Source organism: Nerophis lumbriciformis, linkage group LG11, assembly GCF_033978685.3.
Source record: "Nerophis lumbriciformis linkage group LG11, RoL_Nlum_v2.1, whole genome shotgun sequence".
Classification (NCBI taxonomy): Eukaryota; Metazoa; Chordata; class Actinopteri; order Syngnathiformes; family Syngnathidae; genus Nerophis; species Nerophis lumbriciformis.
Genome location: NC_084558.2, coordinates 19,378,255 through 19,398,597, shown reverse-complemented (window position 1 = coordinate 19,398,597; position 20,343 = coordinate 19,378,255). Strand labels below are relative to the sequence as shown.

Below are 20,343 nucleotides of genomic sequence, written 5' to 3'. Positions count from 1 at the left end.
AACAACCATGTCTCCTCTGTTGAAATTGGTCGGGGTCGAAGGTCGGTTCCAGTTTCCTATGCCTGACCACCACTCAGATGCATGGAGACATAACCCGCCAACCAGTTACATGCTAACGGTTATCAGCAACCCGTAAAGAATAATTGGATGTTTCGATACAATTGCATAAATATTGGACAATCCAGTGCCTAACTGGACTTTGTTCACTAAGCAACTGTCCATTAAGCGGAAGGGGCAGAGTAGCAGTAAACAATAACTTCAAAGTTATTGACCACCAACACACAAAATGGGCAAAAAAAGGCTTCTGTCGCAGATAGTGCAGAAGAGGAGGAAGAAGCACAGAGTCAGGAACCAAATAGTGTCCTAAGATGTAAAAATTATGTTGAACGACCTAGAGGACAAGTTGAGTGACAGGTTGAAAGAAATAATACCAGGTAAAGAACAATACTGCATCACTTTGTAAACAAATAATGGGCTGGAAAAAACAGCGGTTTAAAAAGACAATGTTTACAGCTAAATGGTAAAAAATATCACATTTTTATTACAAATGGTATAGAGCAGGGCTGTCAAACTCATTTTAGCTCAGGGGCTGCATGGAGGAAAATCTATTCCCACGCGGGCCGAACTGTTAAAATCATGGAAATAAAACTTAAAAATAAAAGCAACTTCAGATTGTTTTCTGTCTTACTTTGGCCAAAAATAGAACAATCACTGAAAATGTACATATCATAAATAATCCTCTTGGCAAAATACTTCAAGTAAGTTAAACATTCTGAGGATAAAGTTTCAAAAACAACATTAAGAACACAATGAACTTATACTTTGTCTCAGTGTTTTTACAAAAACATTCAACTTTAGGCACTTCCTGTTTAACATTTTCATGTTGGCAGTTCACCATTAAAAATCTTAGGAAAAGCAATAGAGTGTTTCCTCAAACCGCTGCATTGGTGACATCCACAACTGCCACAACACATTAATGTATAATCATTCAAATATTAAAATTTTCACATAAACAAAACAATTTTCAAAATGACACCATAGGTAACGTATGGTAACATAACTACAAACTGAGACAACCTGAACACAGTCGATTTGAGCATAAAATAAAATAGAGCAAACACCAAATGTAGAAACACACATTTTTGCAATGGAGTTCAGGATGCGCATTGTGCATTTAACCAATTGCAAGCGCTGCATGGAACTCTAACTAAAAAGATGATGGTCAAGTTGACTCAAGTCTTTGTATCTTACCGTTTCATTGAGCGGATAATTTACAATGAAAGAAAGGTATTGATCATCGATACTGCCGCCATCTGCTGTCAGCCACAACAGGAGCAGCAGATTGCTTGCACCTGCGCTGATTAAAGTAGCGGCAGCCAACCCAGAGGGCGCTTAAAGTCAGCTGATACGTCATACACTGTACTTGAATTGCCATTGTGATATCCGGTGGAGACATTTAGAACAGCAGTTTATTTAATTGTAAATTGCAGCTCATTTTTATATTCAGCAAACTGATGTTGTGGGCCGCAGGTCGGATTAAACCTGTTCGCGGGCCTGATACGGCCGGCGGGCCGTACATTTGACACCCCGAGTATAGAGCATTGGTGGTATGGAATGTGATTGTGACTTGGTGTCACTTTAAACACAAGCCTTATGCCAGAGCAGCTGATAACAGAGCAGAAAAATATAATGTTGCTCCAACAAAGCAACAAGTGGCAAATTTTCTGCAACAAAAAAAAGGTGGATATGGAATGTCAACAACATTGGTACATGCCGTCAAATGTCTGGCAGGAATAACAACACTTATGGTTTCAGGTTCACCAAATTAAAAACAATGTAGCATTGCTCAGGCAGAGAAGCAGGCTGAAAGGAACAAATGTCAACATACCGGTAATCATCTGACTAAATGAATGACATATCACTAATCGATACGAGAGGGGTAGGATCAAATTGATTTTCGTATATGTTAACCTGGGCTGATGTAACAATGTAATGTTCGTTAACGTAACCACACCAAATCATACCATACCCTTCCGTGGGTTTGGTCTTACTTCTTGCTCCGAAAACAGCAAATCTTACCATTGCGGCCTTACTGCGGTTTCCTTCTGGTGCCATAGAAAGATACAACATTCTTACATCTGATAAAACCCCAAAACACTTTATGGATAACATTTTTTTTAAAAAGCCAAAAACTGTATTGAGCAGCGGTTATGATTGTCCACACATCAAGACCATACACACAGTTCCAAATGTTGTGACGTGAGAAATTCTCAAGCTCTTGTGGAAATCTCATCCTAGGTATCATGAGATTTAGTAATGACATAAAAATAAAACCAGGGATAACGTCGACCCACACCAACCATATGATAAGGCCCTTCTACATCATGTAGAGCAGTGTTTCTTAACTGTAAGGCCCTTGGAGGGCTGCCAAAAAATATTTGTTTCTCAGTTGTAATACACTTTTCCACCACTTGTGGCAGTAATGACAATATCAAACCATAGTCGCATATAAAAAAAAAGAATATGGCCAACTAAACAACAGACGCCATGTTTGCTAGCAAGGACTTTTATGGCTGAGCCCGGAAGCATGCAATTGCTGTCATTTGGACGTTAGTGTTACTGACATAATAAACCGAAATACGTCTAAATATAGTTATATATATATATACATACTCCAGCTTATAAACTTATAATAAAACATGCTTTTATTTCGTCAAAGTATATTTTTGCAGCTGTATTTTAGGCACTCAACTGCTACATTCATGCAGTGTTGAGTGACCAGCAGGCTCTCAAACAGGCACCCGGCCTGTACTTTGTGGAGAATAGGGATGTCCCGATCCGATATTTGGATCGGTTCGGCTGCCGATATTTGCCAAAAATTGCGTATCGGCAAGGCATGGGAAAATGCCGATCCAGATCCAGTTTAAAAAAAAACTCCGGTCCGTGTTTTCCAACGCACCGATTTAAATAATACATTCCACTTTTCTGCTGCTCCGTAATTTCCGTTCCGCATTTTCCAGCACACCTTCAACACATCCACATGTCTGTGAATTCTCACGCAGTTGCTTTTAGCTGCTGGCATTACACGACAGGCTCTTTTCACTCTTTCCTGTGTCTCCCTCTCACAGACAGCATCGCACCTTCTTACACACGTCACATACTGTCACGTCATACGTCACATACGTATACGTCCTCCCCGAGCAGAGAGGTAGCAGCATGGCTAACGTTAGCTGTGATGCTAGCGCAGCCGTGCGAGCAACGCTCCCTCTAAGGTGCTCGCCTGTGCAATTGCGCACTGTTTAAGCGTCCTCTGCGCATAGCAAATCTATGCCACGCACAAAATCTAATAAAAAAATAAGCGCATAACAATTTTCAACACACCGACATGACAGAGAAAACAGTTTTCGTCATCATTGTTCAAATATTGTGACGTCTGTCGAGACGCTTATCTCCATTCGGTGCCACACGCCCACACCATCAAAATGCTGAGGCAAAAATTTCCACATCAACACCGTATGAAAAAATTAGTGATTTTTTTAGTTGTGATTTCCTTCTCTGCATGAAAGTTTAAAAGTAGCATATATTAATGCAGTATGAAGAAGAATGTTTTAATGTCGACATGCAAGCCTTGGAAGAAAATTTTGAAAATCAAGACTACATTTCCTGCAAATGGGTGCATTGCTACCCTATATTTTAACTTTAGATTTATTCTCAAATCAAACTCTTTTGGCTGTCTTTTTGACACTTACATCCGGCGCCCCCCTCCACACCCTGGATTATAAATAATGTAAATAATTCAATGTGATTATCTTGTGTGATGACTGTATTATGATGATAGTATATATCTGATGGTATATATCTGTATCATGAATCAATTTAAGTGGACCCCTACTTAAACAAGTTGAAAAACTTATTGGGGTGTTACCATTTAGTGGTCAATTGTACGGAATATGTACTTCACTGTGCAACCTACTAATAAAAGTCTCAATCAATCAATCAAAACACATAGAATCATCATACTGCTGTGATTATATGCATCAAGTGTTTATTCCAGGCTAAGGCAAAATATCGAGATATATATTGTGTATCGCAATATGGCCTTAAAATATCGCTATATTAAAAAAAGGCCATATCGCCCAGCCCTAGTTCAATGATGCCATTTCTGTTTGTCATGTATAATTGTGTCTATTTTGTGTTTATCCTTGAATAAACAGGTCAGTTTCTTGTTACCAACCATTGTGTATTATTCAAACTCCCCTAATTCAGCTGGCTAGTTGTTATCAAGAGTACTAAAACCCTTTTCAACATGATTCTCACAACTAAGTAGGCTAAATAACTTTAAACTTTAATACATGCTCGGATAGGCCAGTATCGGTCAGTATCGGTATCGGTCAGTATCGGTATCGGATCGGAAATGCAAAAACAATATCGGTATCGGATCGGAAGTGCAAAAACCTGGATCGGGACATCCCTAGTGGAGAATATACAGAACAACCAAAACAATTACTTATTGCCCTCATTTTGCTTTGTACATAATTTTAACTGTTTGGAAATGCAGAACATTGAATGTCAATAACTTTGATTCAATAAATAAACGGTTCCAACGTTCTCAATAGCCAACATTATGTATTATTCTAACTGATCTTTCTTTTTTGTAACATTGTTAGCGAATAAGTGTACTTTTGTAATCATTTTCCCATATTTTTGCATAATAACTCAGTTATGGTAACAATGGCAAGCAGTGGCGATGGAGTGATTTTTGGTCCAGAACATATTTTGCTTTATTCATTATTTACATAGTCCTTGCCTCTTAATGTTGTATATGTTGTATATGAGATTTCCAGTACATTTTAACATCTATTATTACACCCAACATGTGGTTTCTTTTACTCCTTCAATATCTACTTCGCCTATTTGGGTTTGACTTTCTCTTATGCTGTTACCAAATTGCATTATTTTAGTTTTACTGACATTCAAATATTGCCTGTTTTGCCAATGTATTCTGTTATTATTTATATTAGCGTCTGTGTGTCCTGTCCTGAACAAAACACAGACATTGTGTCGTGTGTTTACATGGCACAAGACGCTGGGATCGGTGGCTCTCCAGTGTTGATGGCGAACCTTCACTTCCCTTACTTGTCTTTCTTTCCGGGTTGTTGGAAAGCGATCTAAATGCTTTCCACAATTCACACGGGTGGAGCAGCTCCATGCTGCACAACAGGGCATTTTACATGTCAAAAAACTAACAAGAAAGCTCCACACACACATAGCATCAGCTCAAAGTTGGTAGCAATCATGGCGCCCTGTAGTCACGTAAGTGCATTTTGACCAATCATTGAGGAAATCACCTGAAACCTAATGACCATACTCTCGCCGTACACAACTCTGTATCAAACAAACAGAAGTATAGAGCAAAAGTGGCCTGCTCAGTGGCCTTGTGGTTAGAGTGCCCGGCCTGAGACTGGAAGGTCGTGTGTTCAAACCCCGGCCGAATCATACCAAAGACTATAAAAATGGGACCCATTGCCTCCCTGCTTGGCACTCAGCATCAAGGGTTGGAATTGGGAGTTAAATCACCAAAGCGCGAGCGCAGCCACCGCTGCTGCTCACTGCTCCCCTCACCTCCCGGGGGTGAACATGGGGATGGGCCAAATGCAGATGATAATTTCACCATACCTAGTGTGTGTGTGACAATCGTTGAGACTTTAACTTTAAAGTCAAAGAGAATCTTACGCACAAAAATCATGACTAAAGTGGTGAAGATGCTTTTTTATTTGCACTTTAATTGTATTGATAGTTTATGTATGGAACATATATAATAATAATAATGGATTAGATTTATATAGCGCTTTTCTAGACACTCAAAGCGCTTCACATAGAAGTGAGAACCCATCATTCATTCACACCTGGTGGTGGTAAGCTACTTACGTAGCCACAGCTGCCCTGGGGTAGACTGACGGAAGCGTGGCTGCCAGTTTGCGCCTACGGCCCCTCTGACCACCACCTATAATTCATCATTCATTCAGCAGTGTTAGCGGCACCAGGGGCAAGGGTGACGCGTCCTGCCCAACGACACAACGGCAGCGATTTGGATGGTAAGAGGCAGGGAACGAACCTGCAACCCTCAGGTTTCTGGCACGGCCGCTCTACCCACTACGCCATGCCGCCCCAAAATAAGTAATTATTACTTATCATTTTTTATTAATTTAGTTTGAATTTATTTATTTTAGCACTGCAAAATTGTATGCACATTTTTTTTCCATCTGTTTTTGAGTCCCTTCTTTTGCAGTATAATTTTCTAATCAGCCTGACATAAGCCTTGATAACAATCCCATCCATCCATTTTCTACCGTTTGTCCCGTTTGGGGTCGCGGGGGTGCTGGAGCCTATCTCAGCTGCATTTGGGCGGTAGGCGGGGTATACCCTGGACAAATTGCCACCTCATCACAGGGCCAACACAGATAAGACAGACAACATTCACATTGATAATAATCTTTGAGATTAACACATGCTTTCATATCATTTGTCAATGTTTATCTTGTTACAACTGTTAGTAGGTTAGATATAATTATTGAATACGAGTTAAATCAACAGTAATATTACAGATTCAGGGTTAATATTGATTGATTGAAACTTTTATTAGTAAATTACACAGCACAGTACATACAATTGACCACTAAATGGTAACACCCGAATAAGTTTTTCAACTTGTTTAAGTCGAGGTCCATGTTAATCAATTCATGGTATAAATATATACTATCAGCATAATAAAGTAATCACACAAGTTAATCATCAGAGTATATACATTGAATTATTTACATTATTTACAATCCGGGGGGTGGGATGTGGAGGGGGTTGGGGCGGTGGGGTTAGGTTTGATTGATATCAGCACTTCAGTCATCAACAATTATATCATCTGAGAAATGGACATTGAAACAGTGTAGGTCTCACTTCCTAAGATATGGACAGCGAGCAGTGCATAAGAACAAGTATATACATTTGATTATTTACATTTGCCTATCTACAACCCGGGGAGGTGGGATGTGGTGGGGGGAGGCTGTTAGTCTAGGGTTGAAGTTGCCTGGAGGTGTTCTTTTAGTGCGAATATCTGAACGGGTCTCTATGTCATTGGAAAGTTGGGACCTGAGGTCAAAAAGGTTAAGAACCCCTGGTGTAGAGCACAACATTTTAAACATCCATCCATCCATTTTGTACCACTTGTCCCTTTAGGGGTCGCTGGAGCCTATCTTAGCTGCATTTTAACATATAGTCTGTAAATTTAGAATAGGTCACCTATATAGTCAGGGTTGGTCCCTGTATAATTCTCGCTGTACCTGGCACTCCTTAACCGCTCGACATGAAGCAACATGAACAATTTAAAACCAGCTCATGCAAAAACAAGTGAGACGGATGACTCACCGACAGCACAGATACTGTACGTATACGGCAGTTCGTAAACATGATCATTTTCGGCCCACCAGCAAATCACTCGGCACATTATAAGCGTAAAACTACATTTAAAACGTTACTATAAACGACAATGCTGTGTTAAGACGCTTAAAACGATGTGTACTAACTGTTAGCAAGCCACGTAAAGAACTATCATTTCCTATTTAAGAGAGCAGAGGTGCGTTTTAAGCCAAGTATGCTAACAAATTAAGCTATGATCTGGCCTGTTTTGATGAACCGGGGAATTGACGTGTATTTACTTACACAACACTCCTTGCGATTAACCAGGACACCATTTTCGTTGTTTGAATGTGTGGGGCTGCGTGGAAGATGGAAGGTTAGCACAATGGTGTCGTTAGCCCAGCCGCAGGACGCTTGCTCCGACACAAACTTCGAAGGGAGTCCGCAACCTCCTTAGCGAGCTGTTTCGCTTCAGCCCCTCGGTTTGCCTGAAAAAGACGTCTTCAGTCACACCTCCATGTTGTTTTCATTTACAATGTTGTGTCCACGACGGTTTCAGTTATTTGTGTTTCTCCCGTCTTTCTCTCCGTGCTTCCCAGTTTGTGGCAGCAGAATGACACTCGGCCATCTACTGACGTCATAAGACCCACCCCCTTCTTAACCGCCGTTGGTCCATCGAGTCTGTTTACAACACATACTAAATTGCCATTGGCTTGTTGGGTTTGATCGGAACCACGTGATGCTTTATCGCTTTCACACTCTGATTGGTCCTTCGGCCTTTCAAGCAAAATTCAGCCAATGAGAGAGGATAAATAAAGACCGCGTTTCAAAAAGCGCTTTAATTTTTTTTAGCATCCAAAAACAACTTTTTGCAGGTATTTCGACCAATTACATGAAATAAAAATATACACCAATACAACAAAAGCAATGATGTTGGCGATAATTGCATTGTAAGAAATGCCACGAGAGTGCTCTTTGATAAGTTGATTTCAGTCAATTAATGGCAGTGTTTAAATGGTAATGTCTTATGTAAAATGATTTGCATAACTCCAAATTAATTAATATTTGAAGTGAATTATATTTATATAGCGCTTTTCTCTAGTGACTCAAAACGCTTTACATTATCTATGTCAGTGTTTTTCAACCACTGTGCCGCGGCACACTAGTGTGCTGTGAGATACAGTCTGGTGTGCCGTGGGAGATTATCTAATTTCGCCGATTTGGGGTAAAAAATATTCTTTGCAAACCAGTAATTATAGTCTGTAAATGATGTGTTGTTGTTGAGTGTTGGTGCTGTCTAGAGCTCGGCAGAGTAACCGTGTAATACTCTTCCATATCAGCAGGTGGCAGCCGGTAGCTAATTGCTTTGTAGATGTCAGAAACAGCGGGAGGCAGCGTTGAGGTAAAAGGGTGTCTAATGCTTAAACCAAAAATTAACAAAAGGTGAGTTCCCCTAAGAAAAGGCATTGAAGCTTAGGGAAGGCTATGCAGAACGAAACGAAAACTGAACCGGCTACAAAGTAAACAAAAACAGAATGCTGGACGACAGCAAAGACTTACTGTGGAGCAAAGATGGCGTCCACAATGTAACATCCGAACATGACATGACAATCGACAAAATCGGAAATATCGCTCAAAGGAAGACCTGAAACTGCTCCAGGAAAATACCAAAATTGGAGCGCAAGACAAGAACTAAAACACTACACACAGGAAAACAACAATAAACTCCAAATAAGTCACGGCGTGATGTGATAGGTGGTTAACAGTACACCTACTTTGAGACAAGAGCTATATTGATGGTTGGTTATGGTTTAAATTCATATCCAACAATTGCGTCAACGACTTTTTACTGTCAACTGAGTTTCGTTGTTTAATGATTTCTGCTGGTGGTGTGCCTCCGGATTTTGTCAACACAAAAAATGTGCCTTCGCTCAAAAAAGGTTGAAAATCACTGATCTATGTTACATTTAAACCAGTGTGGGTGGGCACTGGGAGCAGGCGGGTAAAGTGTCTTGCCCAAGGACACAACGGCAGTGACTGGGATGGCGGAAGCGGGGATCAAACCTGCAACCCTCAAGTTGCTGGCACAGCCGCTGTACCAACCGAGCCACGCCACACTGCTTTGGATAAAATAATATGATGGTTGTATTATCCATCCATCCATCCATCCATTTTCTACCGCTTGTCCCTATCAGGGTTACGGGGGGTGCTGGAGCCTATCTCAGCTGCATTCGGGTGGTAGGCGGGGTACATCCTGGACAAGTCTCCACCTCATCACAGGTCCAACACAGATAGACAGACAACATTCACACTCACATTCACACACTAGGGCCAATTGAGTGTTGCCAATCAACCTATCCCCAGGTGCATGTCTTTGGAGGTGGGAGGAAGCCGGAGTACCCGGAGGGAACCCACGCAGTCACGGGGAGAACATGCAAACTCCACACAGAAAGATCCCGAGCCCGGGATTGAACTCAGGAACTTCATATTGTGAGGTTGTATTAGTTTACTTCAAATACGCATTCAAGGTTATGGTGGAACATCACATTTTACATTTTCAACTTGTCCAAAAAAGGAATAGGAAGAAGCAGAGCTTATTTATTTGTTTTAGCTTATTTCATTATTATAGGTTATGAGATTGTTCTTGACCAGTAACAGTACATTATCATATAAAAGCATAAGGTGGGGTAGATGAGCAGATCATTTTTAGACAGTCCCTTTCAAAATCATACAATGTCCTAAGACAAGGTGGGCAACCCGTGGCTTTTTAGAGCCGCCCTAGTGGCTCCCTGGAGCTTTTTAAAAAAATGTGTGAAAATGGAAAAAGATTAGGGGAAAAAAAAAAATGTTTTTGGTTTGATATGGTTTCTGTAGGACAAACATGACACAAACCTTCCTACTTTTTTTAGAAATCCCACTGTTTATGTTAGACATGCTTCACTGATGAGAGGATTTGGCGAGCACCGTTTTGTCCTACAAATTTCAGCGGTTCATGAACTCACATTTACAACTTTCTCTGATGGTGCCACAGAAAGACGTGTTTTATGCCACTCCTCTGTCTCATTTTGTCCACCAACGTTTTATGCTGTGCGTGAATGCACAAAGGTGAGCTTTGTTGATGTTATTGACTTGTTGGAGTGCTAATAAGGCATATTTGGTCAGTGCATGACTGCAAGCTAATCAATGCTAACATGCTATTTAGGCTAGCTGTATGTCCATATTGCATCATTATGCCTTGTTTGGAGGTATATTTGAGCTAATTTAATTTCCTTTACTTGTGTCCTCCACTCCTCTGTGTACTTAATTTGTATATCTCATGACACCTTATCTGTATGTAAGATTGACTGCATTTCTGACAGTTGTTTGTGTGCCGTTATAGACCACAGCAAACATTACCCAGCTTGCAAAGATTGTAATAAATCCATTGGAAAAAGACAGCCTGCCGTTTCCTTTAACTTGGACACACACATCTATACCTTTGGCCATTCTAAGCCAGTAATTTCCAGGAGTTATCTCACCCTCTGAGAAGCCTCCCTTTTACTAATGTTTTCCAATGTTGTAAAAATGTGTAAAATAAATATTAAATTTCAGCCTGTGACAAATAGTCATTTTGATAGTAGGCTAATATAACTAATATATACTCTTACATCATGTGTTGCCTTTATTATAACACTTATATAAAGCTCTTAATTTTTTGCGGCTCCAGACAGATTTTTTGTGTATTTTTGGTCCAATATGACATTTTTTTGTGGGTATTTCAGCATCTTAGGATACCAACCCTAAGTCCCAAGTGTTAGGTATCAAATATGTGTTTGATTGATTGATTGATTGATTGAAACTTTGATTAGTAGATTGCGCAGTGAAGTACATATTCCGTACAATTGACCACTAAATGGTAACACCCGAATAAGTTTTTCAACTTGTTTAAGTTGTGATACAGATATATACTATCAAATATATACTAACATCATAATACAGTCATCACACAAGATAATCATCAGAGTATATACATTGAATTATTTACATTATTTACATTATTTACAATCCGGGGTGTGGAATATGAAGGGGGGGGGGGGGGGGGGGTTGGTTTGGTTGGTATCAACACTTCAGTCATCAACAATTGCATCATCTGAGAAATGGATATTGAAACACTGTAGGACTGACTTGGTAGAATATGTACAGCAAGTAGTGGACATAGAGAGAGAGAGATCAGAAAGTATAAGAAAAAGTGTCTACATTTGATTGTTTACATTTGATTATTTACAATCCGAAGAGGTATTATGTAGAAGGGAGGGTGTTAGTTTAGGGTTGTACTTGCCTGGAGGTGTTCTTTTAGTGCGGTTTTGAAGAAGGATAGAGATGCCCTTTCTTTTACACCTGTTGGGAGTGCATTCCATATTGATGTGGCATAGAAAGAGAATGAGTTAAGACCTTTGTTAGTTCGGAATCTGGGTTTAACGTGGTTAGTGGCGCTCCCTCTGGTGTTGTGGTTATGGCGGTCAGTTACGTTAAGGAAGTAGTTTGACATGTACTTCGGTATCAGGGAGGTCAGATATGACATGATATAAAGTTCTCAAAAACTGCTTTTGGTAGCGATTACTACAAACATGTACCAGCAATTTGACCTTTAAACATGGTTAACTCACTCATCCTGTGTCCATCCATCTATCCTTTTTCTACCGCCACCATTTAAAATAAATGGGGTCCTTGAGGTCATGAGATTCTGACAACAGTTCTCAGCTAGTGTCCCAGGTCCCTAAGACACCACCAACTTTTATTAAACTTAAACCAGGCAACCTTTTTTACAGAGCCTGTGCCATCTTTTTAATCATGAATACTGTACCCTGCACATAAGTACGGGGCACATTACTAAGGAAATTAAGAGTAGTATAACATTACCAAATTGTGTTTTCAAACCTTTGAAATCAAAACTGTCACCGGCAATAGGATTTGAAATGCTATTCCTAAATCACCCTAAGTCTTGAACGATCGAAATAACACCATTGGTTTCTGAAGCTAGAGACTGAATGCTGTCCAGTGACATACAGGTCACTACGGTAACCATAGGGACTATTGTATGTCTTAGCAGCTCGAGGAAGACAAGGCTTTGATAGAAAGCAGAGTGGGGGTTTGTTTACAGAGGCGTGCAAGGTGAGACAGAGAGGGACAGACAAAGTTTTGCATAAAATTGATACGCTATCTGACATTGTTCTGTTTTTGTATTTCCCTATGTTTTTGTATATTTGTTTTTTTGTTTTCTGCTACGTTTTGGGTTTTGTTTTTGACTACAAAACATGTTGAGGAGGTCATTTGTGAAGTAAACCATGCAGGAGAAGCGCTCACCTACTCTTGATGTTCAGTGTTTTCACAGTTCATAATTGATATTGTAATTTACAATAGCCTTTTATTGTGGCCAGCCAAAGGCACATCTGTACAATAATGATGCTGTGTAATCAGCATCTTGATCTGCCACACCTGTGAGGTGTATGGATTATCTCGGCAAAGGAAGAATGCTCACTGACAGATTACAATACAATATTAGGTCTTAGATCTTTGAATTTAGCTCTTGAAAAAAGGGAACACATTTAGAATTTATAGCTTATACTTGTTCAGTGCATATTAGATTTGTGTGCATTGTATGACCGTTTGGACCTTCATAAGCAAGAGTTGTGACAATGTTGTACAAGGGAGTTTGAGAGGTCTACAGTGCATCCGGAAAGTATTCACAGTGCTTCACTTTTCCCATATTTAGTCATGTTACAGCCTTTTCCAAAATGGAATACATTCATTTTTGTTCTCAAAAGTATACACACAATACCCTATCATGACAATGTGAGTTTTTGTTTAATTTTGCTAATTTATTAAAAATAAAAAAATAAAAACAATCACATATACATGAGTATCCACAGCCTTTGCTTAATACTTTGTTGATGCACCTTTGGCAGCAATTACAGCCTCAAGCCTTTTTGAATACGATGCCACAAGCTTGGCATACCTATCTTTGGGCAGTTTGGCCCATTCCTCTTCGCGGCACCCCTGAAGCGTTTTTTTCTGTCGTCCTCGCCAGTTCTCAATGGCTGTCAAAGTGTCCAAACTTGTCGGAATACCTACTCAGACGTCTTCTGTCCGGGTGAGATGCATGATTTATGATCAATAATAAACTTACAGGGAACAAGGAAGTGAGGAAACAGCAGACCACTCGATGATGTAAACATAGGGACACACGGAAGTTAACACGGCATCACTATAAATAGTTTGTCTGCGTTAGCGTTTATAATAACAATATCCCTAATACTTGGTTAATATTCAAGTCATGAAAAGTAAATGGAGTAATACTGGAGCTTTTTGAATGGCTATTTATCAGATTTTTTGGGCGGAACAGTGGAGCTCCCATTGGCTCCTTTGTAAGCTGATGTTTATTTATGTTTATTTATTATTTATAATGCAAAAAAAAAAACTATCCATCGTCATGTCTTTCATAATGTTTGTGAACAATAGGCAACATTTTTTTTAAAGTGCAGTTCTCGTTAAGGTGCGTTCCATTTGTACTGGGAAGTCAGAATTTCTAAGTTCCTTGTCTTGAATTTGAACTGGAACTGTTTTTATTTAACCTGATGGTTGCGGGTTCAACCATCAGTCCCCCTGTGACCATGTCGAAGTATCCCAGAGCAAGATACTGAACACCCAGGTGTTCCTGATGCTGCGTCATCAGTAAGAGAATGTGGTAATAGTATCAAAGCGCTTTAAGTACGTTGATGCATGTAGAATCCATTTACCATTCAAAGATGGCTGCTCTGACTGGGGCGGCGTGGCTCGGTTGGTAGAGCGGCTGTACCAGCAACTTGAGAATTCCAGGGTCGAATCCTCATTACCTGAATTGTTAGCCGCCTCTTACTAGCAGTTTTTCACTATTTAGAATGCACCGAAAAGGGAAATATAAGTGTGTGCCTGCGGATAATGGACAAAACTCCAAAAACATACCGTTTTCCTTTCAAAACAAGTCAGACATTGGATGTATATTAAATATTCTGATGTAATAATTGATGAGTGCGCTGAAACCCACTGCGGTCCACTTTTGGTTCCCTGCTCAAAATGTCATGGACTATTTCCATAAAACTCATTTCATCAGCAAATTTGTAAAGACTGCATCAACAGTGGCTCTACAGCCAGCGACTGCGCATAATTAATACATTCCACACTTCTTTAATTACATTACTGTGCATTGTTTCCTTTCCAGCGCTCTTATTTTCAGTTCTAATTCCTGTTTGCCTCCACCACTCTGATGGTTTGAGGGCTGGCTCCCTCGCCTGTCTCTGTTTGGCAATCAGTACACACCTGTCCATGGTAGCCGCCAATCCGGAAGCCTCTTCAACCAGCCTTGTCAGTAGGATGGGGCTGGATCATTACTTTGCTTTGTGTGCATTGAAGCGCCATGCAGCATAGCTTTCCCTACTCTTGCTGTGGCTATTTAGTTTTTTTTGTGCACTTCCTTGCTGCACTATATTTTGTTATCAAATACTTTTTTACCTGCACTTCGCCTGTTGTGTGTGCATTCTGGGGTCCAGACTAACACAAACGTAACACGTTCCAAGCTCTGCTACACCGGAACGTAACAGAAATCATTGTTAGTGTTATGATCCGCTGCCCGGATCATATTTCTGTTTGGGTTTTCTGTTAGTCTTGGACTCATTTTGTTCCTGTCTGTGCACCTTTGAGTTGGTTACCATAGTTACTTATTAATTCCACCTGCCGCTTGTGTTTCTGACGCGCACCTGTTGTAATCACAGACGCTATTTAAGCCCACCTTTGTTCATCACTCGTTCTGCTTTCTTTGTTTTTGCATCACGCGACTGCCACGTAAATTCGTTCTTGTTTCCTAGACTCAGCTAAGTTCCATAGTTTGTGCTAAGTGTTAGCCTTAGCTTCCAGTGCGTTCGGCACCTCTTTCTGTCGGTTTGTTTTCTGTTTTGTACCAGTTTTGTGTTATTTTATTATTAAATCAAGTTATTACCTGCAAGTCCTGTCCGGATTCGTCCCTTGCATCTTGGGAGAACAAATCCCCGCATCACCATGCGCACCCCTCGTGACAGTTAGTTAGTCAAATAATTGATTATTGTGCCCATCACCACTGTAAAGGCTGACCCACTCATATTGTAGATGGTCAAACCAGGACATACATACTTAAAGTGCTATGAATGATGTACTTGCTCATAACAATAGCTAGTGTTTTGTCGAATTTGAATTCAGTCAAGCAGTTATAAAAGGTTCAATGTTTACACAGCCTTCCATTTGTGATGTGGCTTATAACTTGTAAGATAATTACATTCCTCACAAACAAGAAACATGAGGATTTGGGATATCTGACTTTCTCACCCTACTGTTGATCTTAACCTTTTAAAATAAAATAATGAATTAGGCTATATTTTCTATGTAGAGTATTGCATTCGTTGATCCTAAGGCCCTGTTTCAAAGTGCAGTATTAAAGATTATGTATACTGATTCGTTAGGTACTCTCAAATAAAATACACATTTGACTCAATCATAGACAAGAAAATAAATGAATAAACATTCATTGCAGTATCATTCATTTGACTAAGAAAAAAACTCCTTCTGTGAATATCAGTGCAGCTTTGTGTGTATCGGTAGATAATTAGATCTGAGCTGGTACTGTACTTTGCATCCTGTGTTTGCAGATGTCCATGTGTGCTTTGTGTACACTGAGAGCGTGTGTGTGTGTGTGTGTGTGTGTGTGTGTGTGTGTGTGTGTGTGTGTGTGTGTGTGTGTGTGTGTGTGTGTGTGTGTGTGTGTGTGTGTGTGATGGATTCATAGCTACTTGTTATTCATGAAGGAGGTTGCTGCAGTGTGCAGCAGTGCTACGGAGATTCCCAGTGGAGCGTCTCTGGTCACAGAGCTCGTCTGGGACAATGGATCACAATGAAGCAGAAAATCTACTCAAGAGAGTCTTTGGCTTTTAACTACTAATATGACAGCAGTGTATCATGTCATACACAAGTCCATAACGATCTGATATGATACATTATACATAATGTATGTTGGTATGTTTGGTATAGAGTTTTCATTCTCTCACATTCATGTTCAAAATCATCTGCTAAACATAATTGTCGACCTTGCAACCTAACACATGAACTTAATGTCCAAAGTGTTACATAGATTTTCACTTTGACTTGTATTTCAGAGTTGCACTTCGGTGTTAATGAACTGCTAAATTGTGTTAGGTACTGTATATTCAACAAGATGTAAAACACTTTTTAGAGCAGGGGATTTTTAAGTATGGCCTTGCCTTTGGGTCATTCTAAAAATAAGATGATTTTATTATTAGGGAGGTATATTGTTAGATATTAAACTAATTTGCGTTGCTACTTATATTATAAAGCTAAGAGGTTAGCTTAGCATACGTCGACCTCCATTGGATTGATTCTAGCATCTTTAGTGTACTAAATGTTTTCAACTGCGTGAGTCTATACAAGTTTTTTTTGTCTTCTAATTCCGTCGTATCGAATATGTATTTTTGTTCCAATATATAAATTCTTACACCTAATCACTGTATTGGGAGTCTGTTGTTATTGATGGGTAAAATGTGCCATATTATTAAGTTACTGTGCCATTTCGACCCCCAACTTCAAACATTAACATTTTGTAATTTAGTTAAATTTTTTTGCACTATATCGACTTCAGAGTTGCAGCTATTGATTATTTTAGTAATTGAGTAATCCATCAATTAGTCTGTTTGATTAAACAAGTAAAAAACACACTTTGTAGCCACCTTTTGTATTTTAGGGAAAATAGTTGAAATAACATTTGTTCTGCTTGCCATAACCTTCATTCTGATTTACTAATAAATGCACTCCATCAACATTGAAAATGCACCTTTATCGTGTGTGCATTTATTAAAATAAAAACGACGTAGTTTTCCGCCAGCTGATCAATCTCATGTATGCTTTATTGCAGGCCCGGCCCTAACCAATCTGGCGCCCTAGGCAAGATTTTAGGTGGCGCCCCCCCACATCGGCAGTGAAGTGTATATACTCACAAGAAACCGAATAGCTTTGTCTTTGACCTTTTTTTTTTTTACTTACAACTATACCTAATATATAAAGGGGTGGAAAAGTGACTTTTACCTGCAGGGCAAACATTAGCTTACCAGAAGGTAATAACAATGTAAACAAAAAACACCTGCTTAAAAGATCTAATACAAATGTCCCTGAGGAATGTAAGGTGGGAGTACTGTAATTACCTAACGTTACATTATTATTTTCCATAACAATTTAGCCCCCTCCACAATATTAACCCGACGTTAAAACAGAACTAGCTATTTATTGATTAGCAATTGCCGAATCATGTAACATTAGCTTAATGCTAAAAAGCCAGCTACTATCACATTCTGTGACAGACAAATAATTTCATGTAGGCTAACGTTACCTACCTGCTACCTCTGTCTTTTCTCGTTTCTCCTCCTCTTCTTTTCCCTTTTTTCTTCCCTGGGCACCTGACAGTTTTGGCCGTTTTGACATCTTGTGTTGATTTTTTGATGTGGTGACGTCCAAAAAGAGTCATGATACGGGAAGGGAGGGGGCGCATTGTGCGAAGGGGAGGGGGGGGGGCCGTAATGTTGTAACAAATAATATTTCTATTAAATAGGCTTTACTTTGCATTTTAATTAACGTGGGATTATTTTTTGTATTTACAAATAATAGTACCAACTTTTTCTTTTTTTTTTCTTTTTCTCCAACATTTGTGGCACTGGCGTGGCGCCCCCTGATGGATGGCGCCCTTAGCATTTGCCTATACGGCCTATGCCACGGGCCGGCCCTGCTTTATTGCATATGTCCACATATACAGGTAAAAGCCAGTAAATTAGAATATTTTGAAAAACTTGATTTATTTCAGTAATTGCATTCAAAAGGTGTAACTTGTAGATTATATTTATTCATTGCACACAGACTGATGCATTCAAGTGTTTATTTCATTTAATTTTGATGATTTGAAGTGGCAACAAATGAACATCCAAAATTCCGTGTGTCACAAAATTAGAATATTACTTAAGGCTAATACAAAAAAGGGATTTTTAGAAATGTTGGCCAACTGAAAAGTATGAAAATGAAAAATATGAGCATGTACAATACTCAATACTTGGTTGGAGCTCCTTTTGCCTCAATTACTGCGTTAATGCGGCGTGGCATGGAGTCGATGAGTTTCTGGCACTGCTCAGGTGTTATGAGAGCCCAGGTTGCTCTGATAGTGGCCTTCAACTCTTCTGCGTTTTTGGGTCTGGCATTCTGCATCTTCCTTTTCACAATACCCCACAGATTTTCTATGGGGCTAAGGTCAGGGGAGTTGGCGGGCCAATTTAGAACAGAAATACCATGGTCCGTAAACCAGGCACGGGTAGATTTTGCGCTGTGTGCAGACGCCAAGTCCTGTTGGAACTTGAAATCTCCATCTCCATAGAGCAGGTCAGCAGCAGGAAGCATGAAGTGCTCTAAAACTTGCTGGTAAACGGCTGCGTTGACCCTGGATCTCAGGAAACAGAGTGGACCGACACCAGCAGATGACATGGCACCCCAAACCATCACCCAACCATGCAAATTTTGCATTTCCTTTGGAAATTGAGGTCCCAGAGTCTGGAAGAAGACAGGAGAGGCACAGGATCCACGTTGCCTGAAGTCTAGTGTAAAGTTTCCACCATCAGTGATGGTTTGGGGTGCCATGTCATCTGCTGGTGTCGGTCCACTCTGTTTCCTGAGATCCAGGGTCAACGCAGCCGTCTACCAGCAAGTTTTAGAGCACTTCATGCTTCCTGCTGCTGACCTGCTCTATATGGAGATGGAGATTTCAAGTTCCAACAGGACTTGGCGCCTGCACACAGCGCAAAATCTACCCGTGCCTGGTTTACGGACCATGATATTTCTGTTCTAAATTGGCCCGCCAACTCCCCTGACCTTAGCCCCATAGAAAATCTGTGGGGTATTGTGAAAAGGAAGATGCAGAATGCCAGACCCAAAAACGCAGAAGAGTTGAAGGCCACTATCAGAGCAACCTGGGCTCTCATAACACCTGAGCAGTGCCAGAAACTCATCGACTCCATGCCACGCCGCATTAACGCAGTAATTGAGGCAAAAGGAGCTCCAACCAAGTATTGAGTATTGTACATGCTCATATTTTTCATTTTCATACTTTTCAGTTGGCCAACATTTCTAAAAATCCCTTTTTTGTATTAGCCTTAAGTAATATTCTAATTTTGTGACACACGGAATTTTGGATGTTCATTTGTTGCCACTTCAAATCATCAAAATTAAATGAAATAAACATTTGAATGCATCAGTCTGTGTGCAATGAATAAATATAATGTACAAGTTACACCTTTTGAATGCAATTACTGAAATAAATCAAGTTTTTCAAAATATTCTAATTTACTGGCTTTTACCTGTATAAGGTTCCGGGCATTCCATGCGGTCTGGATTTTAGAATTGTTTTAATTAGTTACAAACATTAAATGATGAATCACAGCAACAGAATATAAATCATTGATCGGTAATCAAATTAATCACTTACATTTTTTGAACACTAAATTTATGTAACTGAATTTTGTGAACTGAACTTTTTTTTTTTACATCAAAATATGCTGGCAATTTCAGTGAATAACAAGTTGCGAGCAAAATGTTTAGAATGTCAGTTTGTCAAAATACAGTGTTTTAAAATTAAGTGTAAACAATCAGTGAATACAAATTATGTGGAAAAAATGGTGCAGAAAAATTCAGGGCAAAAAAAAAAATCAGTGTATACAAAATTCAGTTTAAAATCATTCAGTGCAGAATAATTAATTGGTTCAAAACTCAGGACCCACATCCAGTACATTAAGACTGAAGCACCTCATTGGCTGGTTCGGAGACAGGATCGATTGCTTCAGTCCT

At 39.7% G+C, this 20,343-nt stretch overlaps 1 protein-coding gene across 1 annotated transcript in view; it reads right to left on the bottom strand.

The window, feature by feature from the left end:
• reep3b (receptor accessory protein 3b) overlaps positions 1-8,050 on the bottom strand; it is a 63,576-nt gene extending 55,526 nt beyond the window's left edge. Inside the window, exon 1 of the mRNA XM_061967128.1 lies at positions 7,714-8,050. Coding sequence (XP_061823112.1) covers positions 7,714-7,745 — 32 coding nt within the window. The 5' untranslated portion in view covers positions 7,746-8,050. The remainder of the gene's footprint in view (positions 1-7,713) is intronic.
• Positions 8,051-20,343: the final 12,293 nt, after the last annotated feature.